Below are 25540 nucleotides of genomic sequence, written 5' to 3'. Positions count from 1 at the left end.
ATAGCACAACAGAGAAACATGAAGACGAGATGACGGGAGGTTTTTTCTCACTGCTATGCCAGCTCCAGATTGTAATGGTTCAAGAACGTCAAGAGTCATTTCATAAGAAAGATGATAGTTTTGTTATATACAAAATCTGGGCCCAGATTTTTGGCATAAAAATATCTGTATTAAAAAACAAAAAAAAAATTTAAATAAACTCTCCTTGTCAGGATGATACAAAGGAGTGAAGACTACACTATCCAAGATGGAGGCGGCCATATTTACACAGATCTGTACAGTGTTATCAGTTTGGCGCGGTGCCTTTTAGACTTGACTTTTGCTTCTTTTTCTCTTTTTGCCCGATGACGCTGAAGAGCTTCTTCCGTGCCTCCTTCTGTCTCTTCAGCTTGTCCTCTTCTTCCTTTCTCTTGTGATGCATAAACACCTTCCTCTGTCGCTTGTGCTTTGTCTTTGCCTTTTGCTTCTTGTAATTGTTCACTGTGCCCAGAGCGTCGAGAAGGGCGGTAATCTGTGGGGCAAAAACAAATGGCACTTGTAAGACCGAGCTCACATCTTCATCAGGCTACATGGAGACAGATCTGTTCTAATGGACACAAATGGATCATTATCCTATCCTATCTTATCCTATTAATTTAGAAAGTTTGGATGTTTGCTACTTGATCACGCAAAAACAGGTGATTGGATTTGGATGGAATTTGGCACACAGACAGATTGTAACCTGGATTAAAACATAGGCTACTTTTTATCCCAGTAAATGACATGGGTTCACGACTGTTATGAATTTACGTTCACATACTATATACTATATTACACTGCTCCTGCAGCAGCCTTATCTCAGGTCCTAGGGTTGTTACCTCTCTATGTAAACACTCAACTAACCCTAAGTGGATTGTGTACAAGCATTTTCATATTATCTGATCTGCTCCAGGCACTGCACACACACAGACATGGGCAAACACCTTTAAGCCAAATTGGCAGTTTGTCAATTATAAACATGCCATGAAATAAAAAATCTAATTTGTTGAAAACAACGAGAGCTATGAAGGTAGCCAGAAGTCGCAGAGTTCTCCTCAAGCGGAGCTCAGGTGGATGATCGACGCCAATAACACATGCAATATATGGCGAGGAACAAGTCCAGCAGCAGGCCAGCTTTAGAGATGACGAAACACCAGAGCATGTGGATCATCAACGCTCATTATATAGCATCCCAGCGAGCTACTAGAACAATCCCAGGGATCTGCTGAGATGCCGGAACAATCACAGGCACAGCGCGAGGAACAAGTTGAGCAGCAGGACAGCTTAAGAGCTGCCAAAACGCCAAAGCAGGCAAACCATCACCAGCAGCAATTTGCTGAACATAGGCAGATCATCGACACCAACAACCCACAGACAAAGTTGCGGGCAGAGGCTAGTAGTCCATAAAGTTTAAATTATGGGGTCTGTCATATTGCCGAACAATGAGAATAGTATCTTAAATGGGTTTTTCCACGAAAGGGAATAACTTTCAGATCATTGAGGGTCCGAACACTCAGATTACCACTGACAATCTCCCGTTCTGAATGAAGCTGAGCCTGTGTACCGTTCCATTCACAGCAATGGGAGTAATGGAAGTAGCAGAGTAATGGACTTTGTCTACCTTCGCTGCTCCCAGAGAAATGATCTCTAGGGACCTACAGAATAATATAGAGTTTTAGCGCCAGGGGGAGCAGGGGCATGGGCGAGAGGGGGGAAGCCAGGAGCAGGTGGCGCGGTCAGGCGAGAGGCAAAGGAGGGGGGAGGCGCGAGGGGAGCCGCGGGGACATGGCTAAATAAAAGAGGCTCAGCGCCCACGCCATCCCGCAGACGAGGTTGTGGGCAGATGCTAGTACACAATAATTCTGTACAATATTATATTTACCTTTCTTTCATGAGGTTCTCGAATAACAGCGGGTCGCACTTTGTCCTTGGTCACTTTACCCTTCTTTTCTATGAACTTGGGCTTACTCTTGAACGGCAGTGCTTTCTGCAGTGCTTTGGGGATATGTAGTTGATTGAAGTGTCTGTATTGTCTCACAATGGGCTGTAAAGGGCAAAAAATAATAAAAAAATTAAATAAGTCCCACAACTCCCCCCCTCCCCTCCCTGTCTGCAGCGCTTTCCCCCGGAGACTTGTAAAGTACCTTGTAGAGGGAATCTTTCCGTTGCTTCTGTTTGATGCCAAGTTCATGTCGAAGTTGTCCTACAGTTTTCATCCCGGTCCAGGATTCCTTCTCGCCCACAGGCTTTAACAGTGAAGTCACCGGATTATAGAAGGTGGGGACGGTAACTGGGAACCAGGTGCGAAGAAATACAATATCTAATGGAAATAGAAGGAGATCATTGCAGTGAATACAACAGATGAAGCGAGCACACGTGCGTATACATAAGGGTTTGTTTGATATATGATACAAATAAACCTTAAGAACGGTGTATATACAACTTTTCATATACTTTGTTCCTCTAAGGCTCTCTGCCACAAGCTCATAGCAAACCATAGAGGAATAGGTCGAAACTAGTTTATAGTGTATTCTGCTGGAATGGGATTTTATTTATGTTGCTCTGGTGGTATAAACTTTCAATTAAAGGGAATCTATCAGCAGTACTGACCCTAAGTGAAGGCATGACAAAGAGATCCAAGTTTTGATGCCCTCAGCCCCAGGATCACAAGTGACCAGGAGGTAGCCCCTTCCAGAATGCTCCTCAGCCCTCTCCGAGTAACAGCGCACTGTCGGCTTTCCCGTTATGTGCCCCAGGAATGGAGATATCGGTGCTGTTACCGATCTCTGTCCATTGTCAGGAGGGCGTTCCTGACAGTCTAGCTGGGCTGTGAAGAAGGCCCCTCCCGACAGTACTCGTCCATAGCCCTGTACAGTCAGAGTAGGTGTTCCTTACCACCCAGCGGTGACGCTAAGCTGTGAAGAACGCCGCCCAGTACTAGTCTATGAATAAGTACAGTCAAGGGGGCGTTCCTCACAGTCCAGCTAGACTATCAGGAACACCCTTCTGACAGTGGACAGAGATCAGTGACAGCACCGATATCTCCAGCCCCAGGGCACATAACGGGAAGGCCGACAGTGAGCTGAATTCAGCGCACAGTCGGCTTTCTAGCGGTATATAAAATCGCATGTACATGAGGACATGAAATGTCCTCTTTAAGATATGTATTTCTCAGTCATAAAACCTGTATGACCCCAGGTATGTTTAGACTGCTCTTCCCGTCCTCTATATAAAGCTGTCAACAATTTTTAAGGGGATAAATCTGCTGACAGACTCCCTTTAAGATCTGAGGTGAGAAGGCTTTTTAGAGTCGGAACTTACAAAATTTGACAAACTCACCACTCATTAGAAGTTTGTCCTCAAACGTAGCTCTATATCCCCCTTCCGGCGTCCGTAAGGCTTTCTTGATCTGCCCACGGATACCACTAACCGTTCGCACCGATGCACCTTCAAACTTGGCCACTTCCAAGGCAGAAGAAAACATTCCCTGGAAACAGAGATTAGGAGTAGTATAAATATATAGCCGCTAAATACAGAAATAAAAAATGCATAAACTCTGCACACACATAGAGCAGATATGGGGCAACATGGTGGCTTAGTGGTTAGCACTAGAGCACTGGAGTCCTGGGATCGAATCCTGGCAAGGGCAACATTTACAAGGAGATTGTATGTTCTCCCCGTGTTTGTGTGGATTTCCTCCCATACTCCAAAGACATACTGATATGGGGCTCACAATCTACATTAAAAAAACAAACAAACATATAGAGCAGATATGCTACCTTAATAAAGGCGGTATTCTTGTAGATTTTGCAGGGGTAACCAATCAGTTTTAATTTCTTCACCACTGTGATAGACTTGTCCAGATCCAAAACAACCCCTGTAGCAGCAATACGAAAGTCTGCCTGTGAGAAAGCAGGAAAAATAGATTGGTGAGATATTCAGAAATATCACAAAAGTATTAATAACATACTGCGGGCTTAGGAGTCATGTGCAGCAAGGACATAGGCTGGAACAAGCGTCGGATAACCGCTGGACTGGACAACGGTGAGAAATATTGGAGCACAAGGATTGGAGAGTATGTACCGCACCCGCGCACAAACAAACAAACAAACACACACACACACACCTTCCCTGGACTCCTCACAGAACCCTGTAATTCCTGGGCAACCCCTTTAAAGGGATCCTATCACTAAAATGCTTTTTTTTCTTGATGACATGTAGGAATAGCCTTAAGAAAGGCTATTCTTCTCCTACCATTAGATGTCTTCTCCACACTGCCATTCGGTATAAATCATGGTTTTCATTGGTATGCAAATGAGTTCTCTTGTGTCACTGGGGGCGGGCCCCAGCACTCAAACAGCACTGGGGGCGTCCCCAATGCTGCAAGAGAAATCTCCAGCGCCGCCTCCATCTTCTTTAGGAACGGGGTCTTCACGCATCTTCTTCCGGCGCTGGGTTTCCATCTTCTAGGCCTTGGGCAGAGCAGATTACTGTGTAAACGGCCATTTTTCTTGTGGCCGTGGGCATGTGCAGTCTGCTCTGCCCGAGGCCTAGAAGGTTGAAACACAGCTCCGTAAGAAGACGCGCAGAGAGGCCATTCCTGAAGAAGATGGAGGCGGCGCTGGAGTTCTCTCGCAGCATTGGGGACGCCCCCAGTGCTGTTTGAGCGCTGGGGCCTGCCCCCAGTGCTGTGAGAGAACTCATTTGTATACCAATATAAACCAGGATTTCTACCGAACACCGGCGTGGAGAAGACATCTAAAGGTAGGAGAAGAATAGCCTTTCTTAAGGCTATTCCTACGTGTTATCGAGAAAAAAAAAAAGCATTTTAATGGTAGAATCCCTTTAATAAATCACGCGAGGACCCATGTGTCAAGATAGTGGTCTAGGCCAGTCAGGAACGGGTGTAAAATTCCTGTGTAACTCCAGCCAGAAACGTGGTGCAATATAAAGGGCCGAGACACTCCAAGCCAACGTGCGGTCTACCCCCTCCACCTTCATTTGTGGAAAGCGGCAAGCAAAGTGCAGAATGGGGGATATGGCACGAAAAAGGGCCTAGTCCCAAAGGTGCTGCACATTATCTAAAACCTGGATAAGACATTTCTCCCAGTGACTTACTGTGGTGCCGCTAACAGACTGAACAGCGAGAAAACCAGTCCCTTGAGGAGTGATGGGCCCTATAGGGAAAAGAAAAGTGTCACTTGTGACAAACAGTCGGTATATTGTCAGAAAATTGTAACCTTATACTTTAATAAACTATCAGTTTCATTTTTGCTACTTAATTTTTACTCATTTAGCTACGACAGAAGTTCAGACACTCACCCCAAATAGTGGCCCCACAATGCATGTGCTCAGGAGTATACTTAAGGAGTCGGTGACGTCCGTTGTGGTCCTCAATATAATACAGTGGAACAGTCTGGAATCTTCTCCAGCCCAATGAAAAAATCAGAGGGTCTCTTGTCTTTAATATCCTCTTATGCCAACGGTGTTTCTTCAGCCGCATCTGGAGAGAGCAAGATATATAGAAGATATTTACACAAGTCCAAGCTTCGCTTCATCTACCGGACCTAGGAACTTGAGTCAAGTGTACCATGTACTACACAGTCCAGTCCTATTAACATGACCGCCGCCAACTTTTGACGTCAACGTTCAATAACCAATGGCAGAAGGCACGTGCTATCAGCCATCTGGGTGCACTCATCATTGTGGAAGGCACGATGGATCTACACAAGTATGCATCTATCCTTGCGGACCATGTTCACCCCTACATGCGAATTGTTTTTCCTCAGCATGATGGCATCTACCAGCAGGACAATGTGACGTGTCATAAAGCTCGCAGTGTATGTGCACGGTTCGAGGAGCACCAGGATGAGTATACCGTACTCCCCAGACTTGAACCCAATGGAGAGTCTGTGGGACCACATCCATCGGGTTGTTCACGCCATGGATGCTCAACCACGTAACCTAGCACAGCTGGCCATGGCACTGGAGTCGGCATGGCTCAACATCCCAGTGACATCACCACAACATCCCCTCTCTTCCTGCACGTCTCGCAGCGGTCCGCTCTGCCAAAGGGGGTTATTCTGGATTTTGACCAGTGGTCACATTAATGTTATACTGAATATTTAGCATTTACCTGAATGTAGCCAACATTTCCTTCGCTGTTGCCAAGTCCACCAAGGATCACTGGGTAGTGAGGGTCAAAGTTGACGACAAACTCGCAGGGCACATTTTCAATCTCCATGCGGAGATACATGCCGGGCCTGAAGCCCTCATATTGTACACGCATCTCATCATCCTGATCTTCGAATTCAGCCCGATTCAGCTAGGAAGAGGAATTCCATAAGTGAGAATCGTAAGTGGCCAAACCAAGATAACAAAATTACACAAATCTAAAATAACATGTACAGACCTCCGCTTGCTTCTGCATCTCGCCTTTCAAGTCATCGAAATATGTGGCATCGGCATCTCCATCATCATACTCCATGTTAAAGCGCTCCTTCAGCTTCTTTTTCTTCTCCAGACGCTCTTGTGTTTTTTCTTCCTCTGCTGGAGCAGCTTCATCATCTTCTTCATTCTCTTCCTCATCATCATCATCATCATTATCCCCCTCATCAGACTGCAAATACATAAGAGAAAAACAGGTTAGACAAGGCCCAGAAAAAGCTTTTCCAAAAACAACATCACGTAGTTTGATAATGTTTACACTGCTCTCTCTAGAACAACGCCACCACTTTAGCAGAGGCTGTGCCTGGTATTACAGCTCACCACTTACATGGCTTGATCATGTTCCCCAGTGATTGATGCCAATTACTGTCCCTTAAACGGCTCGCAATCTACAGTCCCTATCAGTAAGTCTTTGGAGAGTGGGAGGAACATACAAACTCCTTGCAGATGTTGTCTTTGGTCGGATTCGAACCTAGGACTACAACGCTGCAAGGCTGCAGTGCTAACCACTGAGCCACCATGTTGACTGGTCACCCTCAAGACTGAGTTTAGTGCAGTCTTGAGGATGACCAATAAAAAAAACTCACTTACTCAATAACAGTGACAGAATAATATTTTTACCTCCTCTTCCTGGGACTTGGGCTTGCCCTTGTGCACCTCACCCGTCTCCAGATCTTCAAAGTCACCATATACTTCCTCTGAAAATACAGATACGCAGAAATATTATCTTACCCCTGCAAAGTCACACAACAGGTCACTGAAAAATAATACACTGGTCACACTGCATGGTAAAACATGGCTGCTTTCTTCTAGAACAGTGCCACCTCTGGTTATGCAAGGTATTGCACCTCAGCGGAACTCAATGACAGGAGAGGTGTTGATTTTGGAAGAAAAGAGCCATGGTTTCTACTCCTGCACAACCCATTTATGCTGTGACCAGGTAAATGATTCCTACTGGCAGAAGCTACACCCGAGGTCTCACATGTCCCCCTAATAACAGACAAAAAAAAAACAGATCCTACCATCCTCTTGTAGCAGCTTCTCAGCATCTTTATCCGCTTCCCACTTTCCAGTGACAAAACAATCGCGAATACAATCCATAATCTGAAAAGAAAAAAAAAATTATGATCGTAAAACAAGCTTCGAAATATTTTATTAAAGTAAAGGGTTTTTTAAGATTAATCGACCTATAGATGTAGCAGAGTTATCCTGAACTACTGCAGTGTGGTGTCGTATCACAGAAGACAACAAAAGCCAATAAAAAGTCATTGGAAAAACCATTTTCAGTGGCTTGTCACTGGTTTTTGATATTGTCTATGATAGATAGATAGATAGATATATTTTATCTATCTATCTCATGTAGTAGTAGTTCAATTGCAGCAGCGCGGGTTAGCTCGGTTATATCTGGCCACTTTTCTGATGACAGACTCCCTTTCCAGATTACTGAGGCCGAGTTCCCCATATATTAGGCATGGACAGGTTCTATATGAACAACCCTGCAGGAACATGCCATGTGGATTTTGCAGGTTCATAGTTAGTTTACCTATTCTGAGGGATAGGTCACCATTACCGGATTTGTGGGGCCCGACACTTAGGGGAGTCACTTGATTCTCATTCGCAAATAAAGAATGCTATTTTAGTGCAAATGACCCAATGTTTTCGAAAATTGACACAGGACCATGTAAGGTACTGAGGATAGCTGAATGGCAATTTTCCAATGGCAATTTATTTCCAGTATAGATAAAATTAAAGGGGATGTCCACAATAACATTATTTAAAAACACCTTTCAATGGTACAAAAACAGTAAGTCTGGTCTTACACGACCGTATTGAATGTACGGTCCGCAAGTTGCTGAAAGGCAACATAGACTCCGCAGACATTCATGTCCTGCCGCACTCACCCATAGAGTTCTATGGGCGAGTCCGTGCAGTGCCGCAATTCGCGGCCATTACGGACATGTCCTATAAATTGCGGACCACGGTTGCAGCCCGGCCACACCATGGATAAAATATCCAGTGGTGTAAAAGGCCACATTGAATATGTGTCCACAAATGGTCCACAATTGAAAACCCTCAATGGCGGACTTACATTACGGCCGTGTAAGACCAGCCTAATACTTGCCTGACCACCCTGTCAAGAAACTTCCAAGGTTTTTCACTAGTGATAACATTATCAACAAGACATGTGACCGCTGAAGCCAATCACAGGCTCCAGTACAGAGGTCAAACTACTGTAGTCACATATGCAACAAAATGCTTCGGTTAGAGCAAGAACAGGGATTGGTGGGGAGAGTAAGGGCGGGTTGACACCTGCGCCCGGTCTAAGCTTTGTGGGTTTCTGTCTTCTGCCCGAGAAACTGGACAGGAGACGGAAACCTGGTAGTCAGTGTCCTGTTCCTCTTTTCTTTGGAGATATTGTAATAAGTTTAATTATTTTGGTGGTGTATACATTGAGTCCTTAATCCCGCCTTGGGCCAATTTAATAAGTCATAAAGCAACCCTCAACCTAAACCAATACATTTCAGTTTTATCCTTCGCTCCTTATATACCTCATCATCATCCCAATCTCGAAGACCTTCAACTGCAAACTTGGAGCAATCTAGAGCATTTGACGCTCTCTTAGATTCTTTATCTGGACGACTGACGTGGAACAGCCCACCGAGTACGTCTTCATTGTCATCGCCTTCTTCCTCCTCATTCTCAACCACTTAAAAATAAAAACCAAATTCCATTAGTTTGAGAAAGAAAATGCTACAAGCAAGAAAGGAGCGGAGCTGCCGGAGCCATTGGGGGATTAACTGGGTGAATATTCTGCTTTTGTCATTCATCAACTTAAGATAACAATATGCGGATCAGCTCATCTATTTCCTCCTTGAGGTGAGAACAATATCCTGGGGCTAAAAATGGAGAGCAACACTTAGGGGTTAATATACAAGTTGCCTACACATTGTGATTGTGGTCATGGTTAAAATCAAACAGAGCCAGGTAGCCAGACTAAATACATCACAGCAGGGGTGTGCGAATAAAAGACGGACACAATGAACAGACAGCAGAGAAACAAAACACAATAATAGACGTGTATATTGGAGGCTGAGTATATTGTATTGAGGCCCCTGGACTGATGTGTATTGTACATTACGATCAAGACGACTTCACTTTTAAAACAAAGCTTTGCACAGAAGCCTTCTGTGACACATGACACAACATGCTCAACGCCTCAAAGGCATGAATACAACCGTGAACATGCTTGATGTGTAAAGGAAACTTGGATTTTAATTGTATGTTTCCTAAATAGTATATATATATATATATATATATATATATATATATATATATATATATATATATATATATACTCATATATATATACTTATGGGCATAAGTCATTGGCAAGAGTAATAGTATATATATATATATATATATATATATATGTGTATATATATATGTGTGTATATATATATATATATATATATATATATATATATATATATATATATATATATATATATATATATAGACATACACACACATTCACACATTATGTTACCTGTTCCATAGACAAGTTTCCGGAGATTAGGAACAGACTGCTGCTGTCGAAGGAAGACCTCCGCTGCTTTCTTTTTCAAGTCTTCTTTCCACTTCAAAGCACCTAGAAATCCACCAAGGTACAAAGAACAAATGCAGTTAAACAAGTGAATTGAAAAGGGTTCATTTAGAGTTTTAGCAGCGAGGAACCAAACAAAGGTACCAGAAATACAATTTACTCATATATGCACCCTACACGGACACTTGTCTAAACATTAAAGGGGCTGGCCACTTTCGAACCAATATTAAGAGACAAATATATGAATGACAGCGAGCAGAGATGTAGAAAACTGTGAGGAATTGATACAGAAAGTATATTGGAAAATTGTACAACTTTTTATTACACAAACCATAACATTTGTTTCTCAATATTGGTCTGAAAGTGGACAACCCCTTTAACACTAGTTTTCTGTTCATCTAGCAATGTGTATAGTGCTATAAGGGTTAAACACTACAAACATATGCATGTGTGTGTGTATTCCGGCATATATGCATGCATAGTCCAGGAAGGACAGTCTTTTGTTTCTTTTATCCTTTCAGATAAGACGTCTAGACTTGTTCCTAAGAGAGGTCTACTCCAAGTCTAGATTTAGAATAATTTACTTCCCAAAGTCACATCCCCAGGATGAGTGTGAATTAACATTCCTGCATCTTATTATCTACTTAGCTACTAAAGGGGAACAATGTATATTAAGTATAGGGTTATATGATGCAGACACAGGTGAGAATCACTCATATTACCAAGGAAAGTGGCATGAGAAATGTTACATGATATTATTTAGTTACTAACCAAAAGGGAACAGAATAATGTAACTATGGATGAAAATCTGTACAAAATACACTACAACAGCAGCTAGCGATTCTTTCTTGTGGATAGACAGAAGGTCCATTCCTTCTTCCAGATGCTTAAGAGGTTGTGCTATTATGGAGGACAGGGAATGTCAGACCACTAGGAATCTGACCGCTGGGACCCCCAGTGATCGCAAGAACAGGGAGCAAAAGTCTTGTTCCCCGTTCTCCTAATTTTGTGTTTCATCAAGTTCTGCAGCCTATGTGACCTCTGAGACAAATCAGTGGCCTCGGTAGTCACTAGTAAGGAACCAGTGATGTATGCGAGTGACATGACCGGTCCATCTCCAGTGACCACAAATTACTCCTAGCAGTTACATGGGCGCAAAACTTCTAACACCAGGGTGCAGGGGACAGGCGAGTATGCTTATATATCCCATATATAGGTTGCTCCAATTCTTAGACAACTCTTAATTCCAAAAAAATGAATTCTGTTTTAGAATAATTGCATTGTAGCGATCAAGAAATATTCTGTATAGTCTGGAGTCATTGGGTCACTCACCAGCAGAGTCTCCAGAGACATCATTGTCTTCCATAAAGTCTTCATCTTCTTTTAGCAAGTCTTCTTCATCACCGCTGTCCTCTTCAGATTCTTCATCTGTATCTTTAGATGGTTCTTCATCTGTCTCCAGGTCTTCGACTTCTTCAATGTCTGATGATGCGCCATCCTCTCCACTACAATTCCCGCTATCTAATGCTGCGGTGGATTTTCTATCTCCTTCACTCGCTGGTGTCTGTTTCACAGTAGTCCTCCTTTTCTTCACGTTTTTCTTATCACCGTCATCTTCCTCAACCATTTCATCCTCACTTTGCTCTAGGTCATCCTCACTGTCTGCAAACACGGGCATCTCCAATGTGACAGGCTTACTTTGCTCAGCTCCTATTATTTTTTTGACAGGTCTTTGGCTTGTAGGTTGGACTTTCTCCTCTTGATCATTTTCTTCCTCTGATAAATCAGCATCTTCCTCATCCTCCTCTTCATTTTCATCATCTTCCTCTTTATCATTTTCACTTTCATCGTCCTCGTCAGATTCCTCATTTTGGTCTGCTTTAAATACAGCTTTTCGGCGCACCCGACCAGTTTCGGTATCTAGGACTTTTTCCTCTGTTGGCATCTCAAACCTAATAAAAAAAATTGTGACAAAGTCAACACCAAACTCCACGATGGCAACCCCAAAAATTACCAGTCATGTAATACCGGTCAAAGTTCCATCTGCTACTTTGCAGCTGACCTGGGAACTGCTTCCACAAATCAAACTAGAATCAGATAGAATAGCACATACTCACTTCTTCATTCCCCCCGTGCTAAGATGGTACCTGCTTACTCTCGGTAGTGATGACATCACAGTCACATGACTACTGTAACCTATCACTTGCCTCAGAAGATACGTGCTGAAATGCTAGCACCACTGCATAAGCCAGTTACATGCTGCAGATGGTCACACAAATGTTGTACAATATATTATAGGTACATTACATTATCCTTTTATAACAAGCCCCAGCACCGACCTCTTCACAAGCGGCATGTCACAGTTGTGGTCAGACAGTCACATGGCGTTTGTGAAAAGGTCACCATTGTGGACTGTGGTCGGGTACAGCAGTCACCTGACACCAACGGTACATCGCTTTTGAAAAACTCCTTTAATGGCAACAACCCAGATTTAGGTTATTCGAAGGGTTAAGGTAACCCAATATTCTGCAAAATAACCTTATAAGGCTTAGTTCACACGGGGGGGGGCGGAAGGGCGGATTTTGGCACCGAAAATTATGCAGGGAGCCGGGTCACTCTCGGGCCAAAATCCGCCTGCCACAACTGTCGCGGCTTCTCCCTTCGGAGTGGGCTCAAATGAATGGGCCAACCTCGGAGGTTGCTGCGGCTCAACGAGCCGCGGAATCCGCCTGAAGAAAGGGCAGCTCGCTTCTTTTCCCACTAGTGGCAACATGCCACAAGCAGAAAAAAGAACACTAGCGGTCTCCATAGACCACCATTGTGAGGGGGCGGATTATGACGTGGATTACGCACCATACTCCGTCCCCTCTGTGCCCGTATGAAGGGCCCTAAAACAGACACTACAACTCCTGGCCTATTTGGATTAGCAACATACAAGATACAGCAACAATATCAAAACATTGGCATTCAATCTTGGCCTCGCATATCTCCTCCCGTCCCCTAAAACCCTGTACAATACTTGGCATTTTTATGAAACATGATAACGTAAGTAAACATACTCTTTGCTCTCCACATCCTCCATGCCCAGAGGTTTCGAGTCGGTGAATAAAGACACTTTGCTGGTGGACATTTTGGAATCAATGGTGACATTGGTGGAGCCGAGACTCTGGACCAGCTCATGTGAAGGTTTAGCAGCTCTCTGTAAGAAGGTAACAAGGAGTCAAATCAGTCATGACAGTCACCAAATACACAGCTTTATACAGAAATCTGCATCTCTTATGGAGTGACAACGTCATCTATTTGCCAACACTGCACAGCATCCACTAATACTCATAGCATTAAAACTGTGTGCCGCCATATTGAGTCTCTCTGAGGTAGTAATATGGCATGTCAAGCGACATGCCTCAATTGTCCAAGAAGTTACTATGTACCACAAAAAAATAAATCTTAACCTAATTTAGCAAACCACAAGATTTACAGACATCTGATTCTTTACAATACCTGCTCCTCTTGTTGAATATAGTTTGGTCCCAAGTCAATGTAAACAGCGTCTTTGTCATACACAATGCCGCCGACACCTGACAGCGGGGCGTAAATTGTCTTTTCTCTCTCATTCAGAGAACGCTTCTTAATCTGGTCTGGGAGAGGACATGGGTCAGGCAGGAAGCTGACCTCAGAGAGGGCAAAATCTCCAACACCTACAAAAAGACAATATAATAAATAACCTGAGAGATCTTGTATCCGATTCAAAGAAACGGTTAAAACTTAACTTTTACTTTCTATCAATACAAAATTGCCAGGCCATAAACATCTTTGATAACACTGACAGTCCTTCCCTGCCATATACCTCAAGACTGTGGGTCTGAAATGGAGGTGTGCGACCCATGCTGAGGAACGTCTAGGACTTTACAAGTCCCCTTGTGACTAAGGATGAAACGTGTTGGGATGCATAGGGAGAAGTCGGGTGATTTTTGTGAGCGTTAAGTTTTCTTGGACTGCCGCCGAGTCATTTTTTATGGGCTTCATAAGGATAGGGCGAGCTTGTCGTCCATGGTAAACATTTACCATTGGATGTCAGCCAAATATACCCTGGTAGCATACTGACCAGATTAGTGGTAGGACAGTTCCACCTAACATGATTATCCTATCCTATTAATTTTTCCTATTAATATTATAAATGTGTGTATAAATTTGTGTGTTTGGTCCTCAATCACGCCAAAACGGCTGCACAGATTTGGCTGAGACTTCACACATACCTAAATAGTCTCCTGGAAGGAAACATAGGCTACTTGATATGCCGCAAAATGCCCCAAATTACCGACTGCGGCCCGCGAACATATGCTCTGGCTATGCTTGAGGACCCAGGATGACATCATCCCAGGTCCTTCAGCCGTCCGTCGATAGGATCACCGCATTATGTGGGCGAGCCTATGGACAGTGTGCACTCCGGAGAAAATGGTGGCTTCTCGCAGCTCCGTAGAGACACATACATGTGGTCTGGCTGTGCAGGCCACGGCAACTGTATCGGGTGCGCCGCCTGTGGAGAGACACGTACATGCAGCTGAGATGTGCAGGCCGCGGCAACTGTATCGGGTGCACCAGCTGCATGAGTGCCCCGGAGCACTGTAGGGTTCAGGGGCGGGAGGGGGCGCAGCCCTGAGGGCCGCGCAGCAGGGGGGGCACCGGGGAAGGGTTTGGGGGACTCATGAGGCCGCCACACGGGAGTGCTGGGCGCAAGAGAGGAGTTTGGAGGTGGGTGGCGGGGGCAAGCAGGAAAGGTGGGGACACGTGAGAGGGATTTTGAAGGGGGGCGCACGGTAGGTGGGTGCGCGCGCATATACAAAGATGTACCACAGCTGACACGCGGGCGCAGGCGGATCGTCTCCAACAACGACGTGCGGACGAAGTCGCAGGCAAATGCTAGTATGGTTATAATGATGGAATGAGGATCATACACCTCCAATTTTTTTTGAGTTCTATCTCTATAGGATTGCATTTGTTCAACTGTATAACAGACATGGTCTGATGAGATGGGTGTTATCACAGATTAATGTTCATTTGATAGCAAGAGGCTAAAATACTGTAAAACCATTAAATATAAGAATATATAAAATAAGCAATGGGGGAAAAACCTGGTATGTGGATTTGGCTCTTATTTTTCAAATAGGCACCCCGCAGGTAACCATACAATGACACTTTCCGGTCTATCTTAGGATTCAGCCTGAGGTCTTCTGGATTAGTAAGATCTTCCATCCTAAAAAGAGAAAGACAAAGAGCTGTATTTTTGGCTATGGAAACTTTCCTTCAAAATTTTAGAATTTAGATGCCTTGTGATATCAATTCCAGCTCCCCTCTTCCATTACACACACAAGACAGCAGAACTTTACATGTCGCTCCCAGAGTTCATATGAGTGCTGAACCCCAAATATTGCCCATGGCATATAGCGCGTGGCATCGTTTGAAAGTTTTTAGTCTTTACTAAAACTTAACAATATAAACCAGGTAAGTAATGAGGAGCTTTCAGGTTTCACAATCCTTAAGATAAGCCATTAATATCCAAACCCTGATATTAGGGTTGAATGTGACAAAGCTGTAATACCCTGCAGCACTGAGGGGTGGCAGGATGGGCCTATTCTTTTAAGTTTCCTTTAAAGAGGACCTTTCTTGGATTTGGGCACAGGTAGTTTTATATACTGCTGGAAAGCAGACAGTGCACTGAATTCAGCAAACTGTCGGCTTTCCCGATCTGTGCCCCGGGTAAAGCGCTATCGGTCCCGGTACTGTAGCGCTTTACAGTCAGAAGGGCGTTCCTGACAGTCAGTCAGGAACATCCTTCTCCACAGCAGCGCCTATCGCGCTGTACTGTGTGAGCGGGGAGGAACGCCTCCTCCCCTCCTGATAATACTCGTTTATGGACGAGCACTGTAAGCAGAGAGAGGGGGCATTCCTCCCCGCTCACACTGTACAGCGCGATAGGCGCTGCTATGGAGAAGGACGCTCCTGGTTAACGGTCAGGAATGCCCTTCTGACTGTAAAGAGCTAAGGTACCGGGTCCGATAGCGCTTTACCCGGGGCACAGATCGTGAAAGCCGACAGTGCGCTGAATTCAGAGCGCTGTCTGCTTTCCAGCAGTATATAGAACTGCCTGTGCCCCAAACCATGAAAGGTCCTCTTTAAACTAGGTTCTAAAGGATGAAACGCACCTGTCTGCAAGAACATAAGGATGTGATGTCTGCCACACCAGAGGGCGAAATTTCATCACAGAGATGAACCTCCCCAGGTTACGTATTTCTTGCTTCTGATATTCAGCATACACCATTCCAGAGAGGTAGAAAAGCTTTGCGCCCTGTGGAGGAGAGAAAACAGAATAAAGACACAGAAAATGTATAGACAAATACCTTCAGGTGTCAGGGCACCTACTGCAAGTCACAGGCCTACCTAGAACACCTTAGATGCCATACATATTCTACAAAACGATATATTTCAGGGCGTCTGCAAAAAGGAGCGCACGCCTATCTGTAAAACTTACACTACAATAGAACATTTAACAGCTACAGAGACAGATAAAGACAGAGAGTGAGTGACACAGGGAGAAAGACATGGCTAGAGTTTGGTAGATTCACCAAGACAGACAGACAGAGACAGAACGAGACCACAGTAAGGAGAGAGCAATAAAAAGAGAGGGAGGAAGAGTGAGGGAGACACCAAGGACGGATAGATTTTTCTTAAATCAGGCCTAACACACATTTATTTTTTCCCCTAAAACCTCTAAGGGTATGTTCACACAGAGTTTTTTTGCAGGCGGATTCTGACGCGGAATCCGCCTGCAAAAATGGCTCCCATTGACTTCAATGGGAGCCACTCGCTTTTTTTTTCCCGCCATCTAGTAGCAGAAAAAAGAAGCGACACGACCTATCTTTCTGCGGCATCTGCGGCTCGAGACACGTTCTTGTTTAGGGCCATTCATTCGAGCCTAATCAGGAGCAGGATGCTGTGACGGAATGCCAATGCACTGCATCTGTATCCCATTGCGGCTATCCGCGCCAAAAAACTATACAGCGGAAAAGTGAATGAGCTCTAAAGTTTCTGAAGTGTTCTGAAGCTCTTTCTAATGAAGATTATAGATAGACAGGAGACAGATAGATAGGAGATAGATAGATATGAGAGAGATAGATAGACAGTTAGATAGACAGATAGATAGATAGATAGATAGATAGATAGATAGATAGATAGATAGATAGATAGATATGAGATAGATAGATATGAGATAGATAGATATGAGATAGATAAATATGAGATAGATAAATATGAGATAGATAGATATGAGATAGATAGATATGAGATAGATAGATAGATAGATAGATAGATAGATAGATAGATAGATAGATAGATAGATAGATCTCGCACCTGGTAGACTTCTGTCCAGAATCTGTGCTTTAACCTCTTCTTAACCTTGCGCAGCTGCTTGTTATTCTTGAAGGAGTCCAGGTGGGTCAAGACTCCCATTATTTTTGGAAAACCATGGACCTGGCAAATATTCAGGAACTCAAAGGTCTCCATTTCAAAACCGAAGCTAGCATCTATAAGCATGAGAACCTAGGTGAGAAGACAGCTAGTTAGTGTGGAGACATGGGGAGAGTTAACCAATCACTGTTTTAAAACCACCTTGACATTGCAAGCAAGGACCTGGTAAGAAATGGTAACAGCGAGATGTCCTTTAGGAATGGATTTCTGACAAAATATAACACAATGGCTTCAAAAGCCACTGCAGCTTAGGGAATAAGAAAGCACGATACATTTCACTAGGAACGTTGCTTTAAATTCAGAAATCACTTACCAGGTCAGCAACTTTAGCCAGATCAATCATGGTACTGATGTCACAGCCACATTCGATGAAGGTAATGCGTCTTTTCTTTCCTAAAATGAATAAAACAAAATATAAGATACAACTCGCCCAATGAGATTACAATGAAAGCTACAAATTTTAGGGCATGTCGAGTAGGTTTTATTCCTTCTGCTTTCGTTAACTATTTTTAATTTAGTGTTTATGTAAATCAGAGTCTACTAGCCAAGTGGGCAGTAACACTGTATGACATACAGCACAGAGATCATAATGTTACCACTCACTTAGTTAGGACACCCTAATTTACAGTGAAAATAAAAGGGCTTTGGTATTGCTGAACAGATTTGGATAAACAAAATATCAGATGATGTATGTCATTGGGCTTTGTAGACCTGATGACAGGTCCACGTTAAAGGGATTCTACCACTAAAACGCAGTTTTTTCTGCTTTAGACGTCGAAATAGCCTTTAGAAAGGCTATTCGTCTCTTACCTTTAGATGTGGTCTCCGCTGCGCCGTTCCCTAGAAATACCGTTTTTTACCGGTATGCTAAAGAGTTCTCCGCAGCAATGAGGGCGGGCCCTAGTGCTGAAACGGCGATGGGGGCATCCCCACTGCTGCCCGAGACCCTCTCTCCAGCGACGCCTTCTTCTTTACCTGCATCCTCCCCATCTCTGTCGTCTTCCTTCTTCGTCAGCTCTGACGCCTGCGCAGTCTTGCCTTGCGGCCTCGAAAGTATGGCCGCCGGCTGGCATGCGCAGTCGGCTCTACCAGTGTCTTGCTGGCAGAGCCGACTGCGCAGGCGTCAGAGCTGGCGAAGAAGGAAGACGACAGAGAAGGGGAGGATGCAGGTGAAGATGGAGGCGTCACTGGAGCGAGGGTCTCGGGCAGCAGTGGGGACGCCCCTATCGCCATTTGAGCGCTGGGCCCGCCTTCATTGCTGCGGAGAACTCATTAGCATACCGGTAAAAACCAGTATTACTAAGGATGGCGCGGTGGAGACCACGTCTAAACGTAAGAGACGAATAGCCTTTCTAAAGGCTATTCTGACGTCTAAAGCAGAAAAAAAACTGCGTTTTAGTGGTAGAATCCCTTTAAAGTAGTGAATGGAGCGCGCCATACACTGGCACAAAACCCCTGCATTCATTCTTCCACATGCAAGCACCTTGCCAGGTTGGGAGCAGGTCACAGAGGTGGAACTTTTATCTGTCAACCATATATGACATACCCCACGGAAGTACGATATTAAAAACATTTCATGGGTTTTGGAAATTTGAAACAAAAGAAAGCAGGTTCATACCTGCACCCGGTCTCCGCTTTGTGGGTTTCCGGCTTTTCTGGCTTCTGCTTGAGAAACTGGACAGGAGATGGAAACCCGGCAGTCAGTGCCCGCCAATGGGCGTCTTCTGGTCTCCGTGGCGAAACCATTTTTTTTTTTTTTTTTAACAGGACACAAAGTCCTGCATGTCCGACTTCGTGTCTTGTTAAAAAAAAAAACAATTTCGCCGCAGAGACCAGAAGACGCTCTCAAGCGGACACTTTGCAAACCCAATCAAACGAATGGGTTTGAAAACTGACTGCCGATTTCCATCTCCTGTCCAGTTTCTCAGGCAGAAGATGGAAACCTGTAAAGCAGAGATCGGGCTCAGGTGTGAATCTGCCCTTAGTGGCTAAAACCTACACGATTACTTTCCCCCAGGACAAAAAAAACCAACTGTGAATCGCATGTTAGCTATTATATAAAAGGTTAACCTTACCAGAGACAATAGTGACAGGTCCACGGATCTCTGTGAGTTTCTGCTTAGTAAAGTTCCTTATCAAGCAACGAATCAGTGTACTCTTTCCAACTTTTGGGGGCCCAACTACTACCACAACAACAGGGGGAGGCTCTAAGGGAGTGCGATCCACCACTGGTATATGATGCTTTTTCGTCTTAAGATCCTGTGTCCTGTATTGAGGAAAGGAAGTGAATGAGAAGGTTCTGCAATAAGGCTGCTTGAAACATGACATCTACACCGCATACTTAATGGAACCACAATGACAATGTGTCCCCTACACACTTTGTTATTGATCTGTGACGAAAAAGACCCTCACATGCACATGATAGCTGCACACATGGAACAGGGTGCTAGTAATGGAAGTAGACAGGATCTGAAGAGGTTTCGTAGGCTTCCGACGTTCAGCTCCACTGCTAGCAATACTAACATATCATCTCGACTGCTACTTTCCAGTTATCTAATACGTTACCTGTGGAAATTTCGAGCCATGCGCACAGCAGACTGCACGGCAAAGGCTTTGGGGTTCCTCTTCCGGGCATCCTCCTCAGTTGCACCCCCAGCTTCATGCCGCTTCCGCTTTTTGTTGGCTTTTGTGCCACTGTTCTTCTTGCGATGCTTCTTTTGCTCTTTTTCGTCCATCTTTCTATCTTTATAGCTTTCAAACTCTGTGAATAATAAAGCAGCTTTATAATAAATGTGTACACAGCCCAGGAAAGGTTTAAAGGGAGCTCCTAGGTTTACTATGACTACCTGATCATAGTGGCCATGTTGACACCACGCAATGCAAGTTCACAATTGCACTTGCTGTCCGTCCGTCAGGAATCTGCTGAAATTGCAGAAAAAAAAGATTAGGAACGGTTTGGAAACGGTCCATTTAAAAACCCATTCACTTCAATGGGCTTTTAATGCAATCTGCAGATGTCTGTTTGCAGCCTCCCCGCCGTGAATCTGCTTTTTTTTTTAAGGACGAACGCAAAGTCGGACATGCAGGACTTTGTGTCTGCCCAAAAAGAAGCAAATTCACAGCAGAGGCTGCAAATGAACACTTGCAGATTGGTGAATGGTTTTTCAAACGGACCATTTGCAAACGGTTTCCAACCTGCAATGTCGGCTGATTCATGATGGACGGACGGCAAGCGCAAGTGTGAACGCCCCGAGTGTTCAGTTTTTTCAGTCCATGTGTCTTCAGCATTAGTGCCATATGTCCACTCGCCAAAAAAAACCCTGTGGGAAGCTAAGTCACTAATACGGATGTCAACGTTTACATCCATGCAACATCCGTTGTTTTCTGTGTTCCATGGGATTATATGGGCTAGCCCGTGTCGTAGACACTGAACAGAATAGGGCATGCTCTGAGTTTTGTAGAAAAGACTTGCGTCCGCATACGAACGAGTGGTAAACAGGGTGGTGTACATGAGGCCTAAGGCTGGTCTTACACGGCCGTAATGTAAGTCCACAAATGGTCCGCAATTGAGGGTTTTCAAGTGCGGACACATTATATTCAATGCGGCCTCTTACACCTCCAGATATGTTCTCTGTGGTGTGCTGGGCTGTGACCGAGGTCTGCAATTTATACAGCAGGTTCGTAATGGCCGTGAATTGCGGCACTGCACGGACTTGCCCATAGAACTCTATGGGCGAGTGCGGAAGTTCACGGGCATCTGCGGTGTCTATGGTGGTGATCAGCAACTTGTGGCCTGTAAAGTCATTATGGCCAGCCGTGTAAGACCAGCCTAAGACAGTCCTGTCCTGCAACAGAATATAGAGGGAGGGAAACAGGATGGGACAAGTTTATAGTGGAAAATACACACAACAGGTTCCCTTTAAGGTGGTCTACTGGTCTGTATTATGCAGCTCATGCGTCTATCACCATAGGGCGAGATGCACACATAAACAATGCCCAGATATCTAGAATGCAAGCTGCTCATAGATTTCCCATTTCTTTAAAGGGATTCTACGACTAAAACGCTGTTTTTTCTGCTTTAGACGTCGGAAGAGCCTCTACAAAGGCTATTCGTCTCTTACCTTTAGACATGGTCTCCGGTATTACTAAGGAACGGTGTGGCGGAGACCACGTCTAAAGGTAAGAAACGCCCCTCCCCGCAAGCGGCTCTCCTCTCCCTTATCCTTGGCTTTCTAGTGTTAAGGGCGATCTCCTGCGCCACTTCCTCACAACTGCCAGAACGGTTATCCCCCGCCACCGGAGCAGCTCCACCCCTCCCTCTCTGTTGGAATTGTTACAGGAGTTTATCCTTATTCGTAGAATGGAGTTGGCAATGGATCTGCCCGACTCCTCCAAGTTTGAAACCCTCTGGCGGCCGTGGGTGGTATTCCAGGAGTCCTCGGAATTCTCCGCCCTGTTCGCCTGATCTCCTTATCATGTCTGCTCCCTGCTCTCCGATGTTTGTACCCCCTTGTCTCTCCCCCTTCCTACTTGTTTTCGTCTAGTGTCTCCAACCCCCTCCGCATTGTCCCTAGTATGTTGGTCTTACTTTGTCTATCCCCCCCTTTTTTTCTCACTCTTTCTTTCCATTCTCTTTTCTTGTTTTGTCTTTATTTGAATTGTTAGGTTTTTGTTGTCTCCATGAGGATTACGTTTTGCCTAAAGGGGTTTCCCCTACTTTACACTGAGGCCCTGTGTGGCCCCCCCGGTTTCCTTTTGGGATTGTTATACCCTCATCACTTATTTGACCTTTTTGTTTCTATGTTTGTTATTTTCTTACTTGAAAAATTCTCAATAAAAATTGATTACACCTAAAGGTAAGAGACGAAAAGCCTTTCTAAAAGTTATTCCGACGTCTAAAGCAGAAAAAAACATCGTTCTAGTGGTAGAATCCCTTTAAAGGGGCTGTCCAGGATTTTATACAGTGACTGTCCATCTTTGTTTACGGTGCAATAGCAGTAACGTGTTGCACAACCATGCGACCACTGCAGTGAAGCCTGCGTGTACATGCAGCTCAAGATCTGTGATTGTCTGCAGCAGTAACAACGATATATATGTGTATATATATATATATATATATATATACACACACAGTATATATGGTTATTTATGGCACATCATTACTGCAGAACATGGACCAGGGAACAAGCAGGGAACTGAGCAGATAACTTACACATAAAGATCTATATCCAGCTGTACTAACACATGGCAGAGGATCCCCGCTGACTACAGCCATACAAGCAGTAACTCCAGTATAAAGCTATGCACCGGTGACTGCTGCGACTTGTAGTACACCATAACGTAACACGCCGCTCGGAGCAGGTTACATCTCATTTATCACCTTTATACTTACCGGCTATGATCCTCACTGTTCTGCCCTCACACCGTCCACATGGCCACCACTTCCGCCGGATGTGTCCGCCGCTGTTCTAGCTCGTCAGGAAACAGCTCCAAAGCGGAACCAAGTTGCGCGCCATAGAGCTCAATGTGTGGTGTAACAACGGTGACCAATGACCAGCAATACCCAGGCACCTGAATGGAAAATCTGCCTTGTTATGCCATGGGATACTTATACGGCACATTTACCTTTCAGGAGTACTGAAAAGTTGGGTCACAACTCGCATGGAGGCAGTAACGTGGTCAGGCGGTTGTCACTCAGCTTTCTACAGACACATATAGTTAAAAGCAATAAAACATGAATATAATTGAGGCTGTGTATTCTCTTCATTCATTTCTTGTTGCTGCCACCCTTCATGCCCAAGGATACAACGTCATTTGCAGACAAAACACAACAGCGCCCCCTATGCACAGTTTGTGCATGAATTGCAGTTGAGCTCTATTGACATATACATACAGGGCCGGCTCCAGGATTTTATGTGCCCTTGGACAACAGAGCCTCAGTGGGCCCCCTTGTAAAGGAGGTGGGGGAGTTGAGACACTGTGCGTCGCAGATGAAGTGAGTGACGTCACACAGGAGTGTGGCGTCACCAACGCCATACCTCCCAATTTTTAAAGAGTAGAAAGGGGAAAAATGTGCGGCGCGCTTTATTTATCATGTGCTCCCACACAGTATAATCCTCCTACAGTCACCCGTAAATTATATGCCCCCCCATCTCTCCCCCAGTTTCATATACACCCTTCTTCTGCCCCCAGTTACATGTCCCCCCTCCATCTCTGTCCCCAGTTTCATCACGTTCTCCCCCTTCATCTGCTCACAGTTTCATGTCCCCCGTCTCTGCCCCAGTGTCATGCCATTCCCCCCCTCATCTGCCCCAGTGTCATGCCGTTCCCCCCCTCCCCTTCATTTGCTCCCCCAGTTTCATTGGGCCCCCTCCTTCTCTGTCCCCAGTTTCATGCCGTTCTCTCCCCACCCCCTTCAACTTCCCCAGTGTCATTCCGTTCCCCCCTCCCCTTCATTTGCCCCCCAGTTTCATTGGGCCCCCTCCATCTCTGTCCCCAGTTTCATGCCGTTCTCTCCCCACCCCCTTCAACTTCCCCAGTGTCATGCCGTTCCCCCCCTCCCCTTCATTTGCCCCGCAGTTTCATGGGCCCCCTTCATTATGTTCCACCTTAATATTTAATACGAAACAAACACTTACACTCACCTTCCATCGTTCCCCCGACGCTCCTCTCTCCGCTCTCACTCCATTCACATAGGCAATTAAAGCAGGAGCTGTGAGCTCAGCCCCTGCTTTAAAGCTGCGGCCCGGCTTGCGTGTGTAGGCGTGATGTGATGACGTCATCGCAAATCGGGACAGGCAAGTGCTGGGGCGGGCAAGTGTCAGGGGGCCCCCAGAGGCTCTTTGGGCCCCGGCACTTGCCCGACTATGCCGTGCGCTGACGCCGGCCCTGTATACATACCTCCCAATTTATGCAGAGTTTCATGGCCCCTTCATTATGTTCCCCTCAATGTTTAACACAAACACCTATACTCACCTTCCAACGCTCCCCCACAGCTCTCTCACATAGTTGTAGGCGCAATGTGACGTCATCACATCGCATCTACACATGCAGAAGCCGGAGCGCAGCAGTAAGGCAGGAGCTGAGCTGTGACAGCTCCTGCTATACGTGCTTATGTGTTCAACTCATCGCCGTCCGAAACCGGGACATACCTCCCGCTGACCGAGACCGCGGGACAGGACACCAAATTCGTGAATGTCCCACGGAAATCGGGACGGTTGGGAGGTATGTCAATGGTCTATATACAATGCATAGAACCCAGGTCTATAGGTGCAACCACCAGGGGCGCTATTACAATTACATGGTTAATCTCTCTATCCCAGATACACTAAATCTAGAGTAAAGCTCATTGTAAGAGGGGGAAGAATTTTCACTTGATAATTTTCTGTACCCTTAGTGCCAGAGTCCCCCCTAAAGATTAGAGTACCCCTAAAGAAGATTAGAGTGCTCCCATAAAGATTAGCATGCCCCTAAAGAATATTAGAGTGTCCCATAAAGAATATTAGAGTGTCCCCATAAAGAAGAGTAGAGTGCCCCAATAACCAATGTCCGAGCCCTTTCAAATGATTATGTTTTTTCTAGACACCCAGGAACATGTATTACACATATATTCTTTCCATACATATTAGTAGTAACACTTTCTATAATAATGGACTATGGGCACGGCTGGCCCTCATACAGCGGTCACTTCTTCCCCATCTACTAATAATGCAGCACTAGAAGTGGCCATAAAGGTCTCTCCCAATCTTCAGGACACTGGACTGTCCCCCATGATGCCAACTCCACAGTGTATATGGCAGTGCAGGGCAATGGAACACTGCCAGGCAGGAGCTACCTGAGGGTCTCACGGCCATGACATCACGTCACCTGCGCACGGCCAACTGACATTCAGAACTTAACTGTCGACGGCGGAGAGAAGACTTTCTACAGATTGCTTCGGATTTTATT

At 45.1% G+C, this 25540-nt stretch overlaps 1 protein-coding gene across 1 annotated transcript; it reads right to left on the bottom strand.

Annotated features, from left to right (window-relative positions):
• BMS1 (BMS1 ribosome biogenesis factor) lies at positions 1-23043 on the bottom strand. Its single transcript, XM_075258595.1, has 23 exons — positions 22986-23043; positions 20159-20354; positions 19669-19859; positions 17907-17986; positions 17477-17665; positions 16273-16415; positions 15202-15323; positions 13571-13767; positions 13129-13268; positions 11402-12021; positions 10013-10114; positions 9015-9172; positions 7488-7569; positions 7087-7163; positions 6431-6637; positions 6155-6343; positions 5341-5521; positions 5137-5195; positions 3798-3920; positions 3358-3505; positions 2163-2338; positions 1901-2062; positions 1-511 (listed from the first exon to the last, which is right to left on the bottom strand). Exons 2-23 carry the CDS (start codon positions 20326-20328, stop codon positions 287-289), a joined length of 3741 nt encoding a protein of 1246 aa, XP_075114696.1. The 5' UTR covers positions 20329-20354; positions 22986-23043; the 3' UTR covers positions 1-286.
• Positions 23044-25540: the final 2497 nt, after the last annotated feature.

Source organism: Leptodactylus fuscus, chromosome 10 (assembly GCF_031893055.1).
Source record: "Leptodactylus fuscus isolate aLepFus1 chromosome 10, aLepFus1.hap2, whole genome shotgun sequence".
Taxonomy (NCBI): Eukaryota; Metazoa; Chordata; class Amphibia; order Anura; family Leptodactylidae; genus Leptodactylus; species Leptodactylus fuscus.
This window is presented reverse-complemented; position numbering and strand designations above follow the sequence as displayed.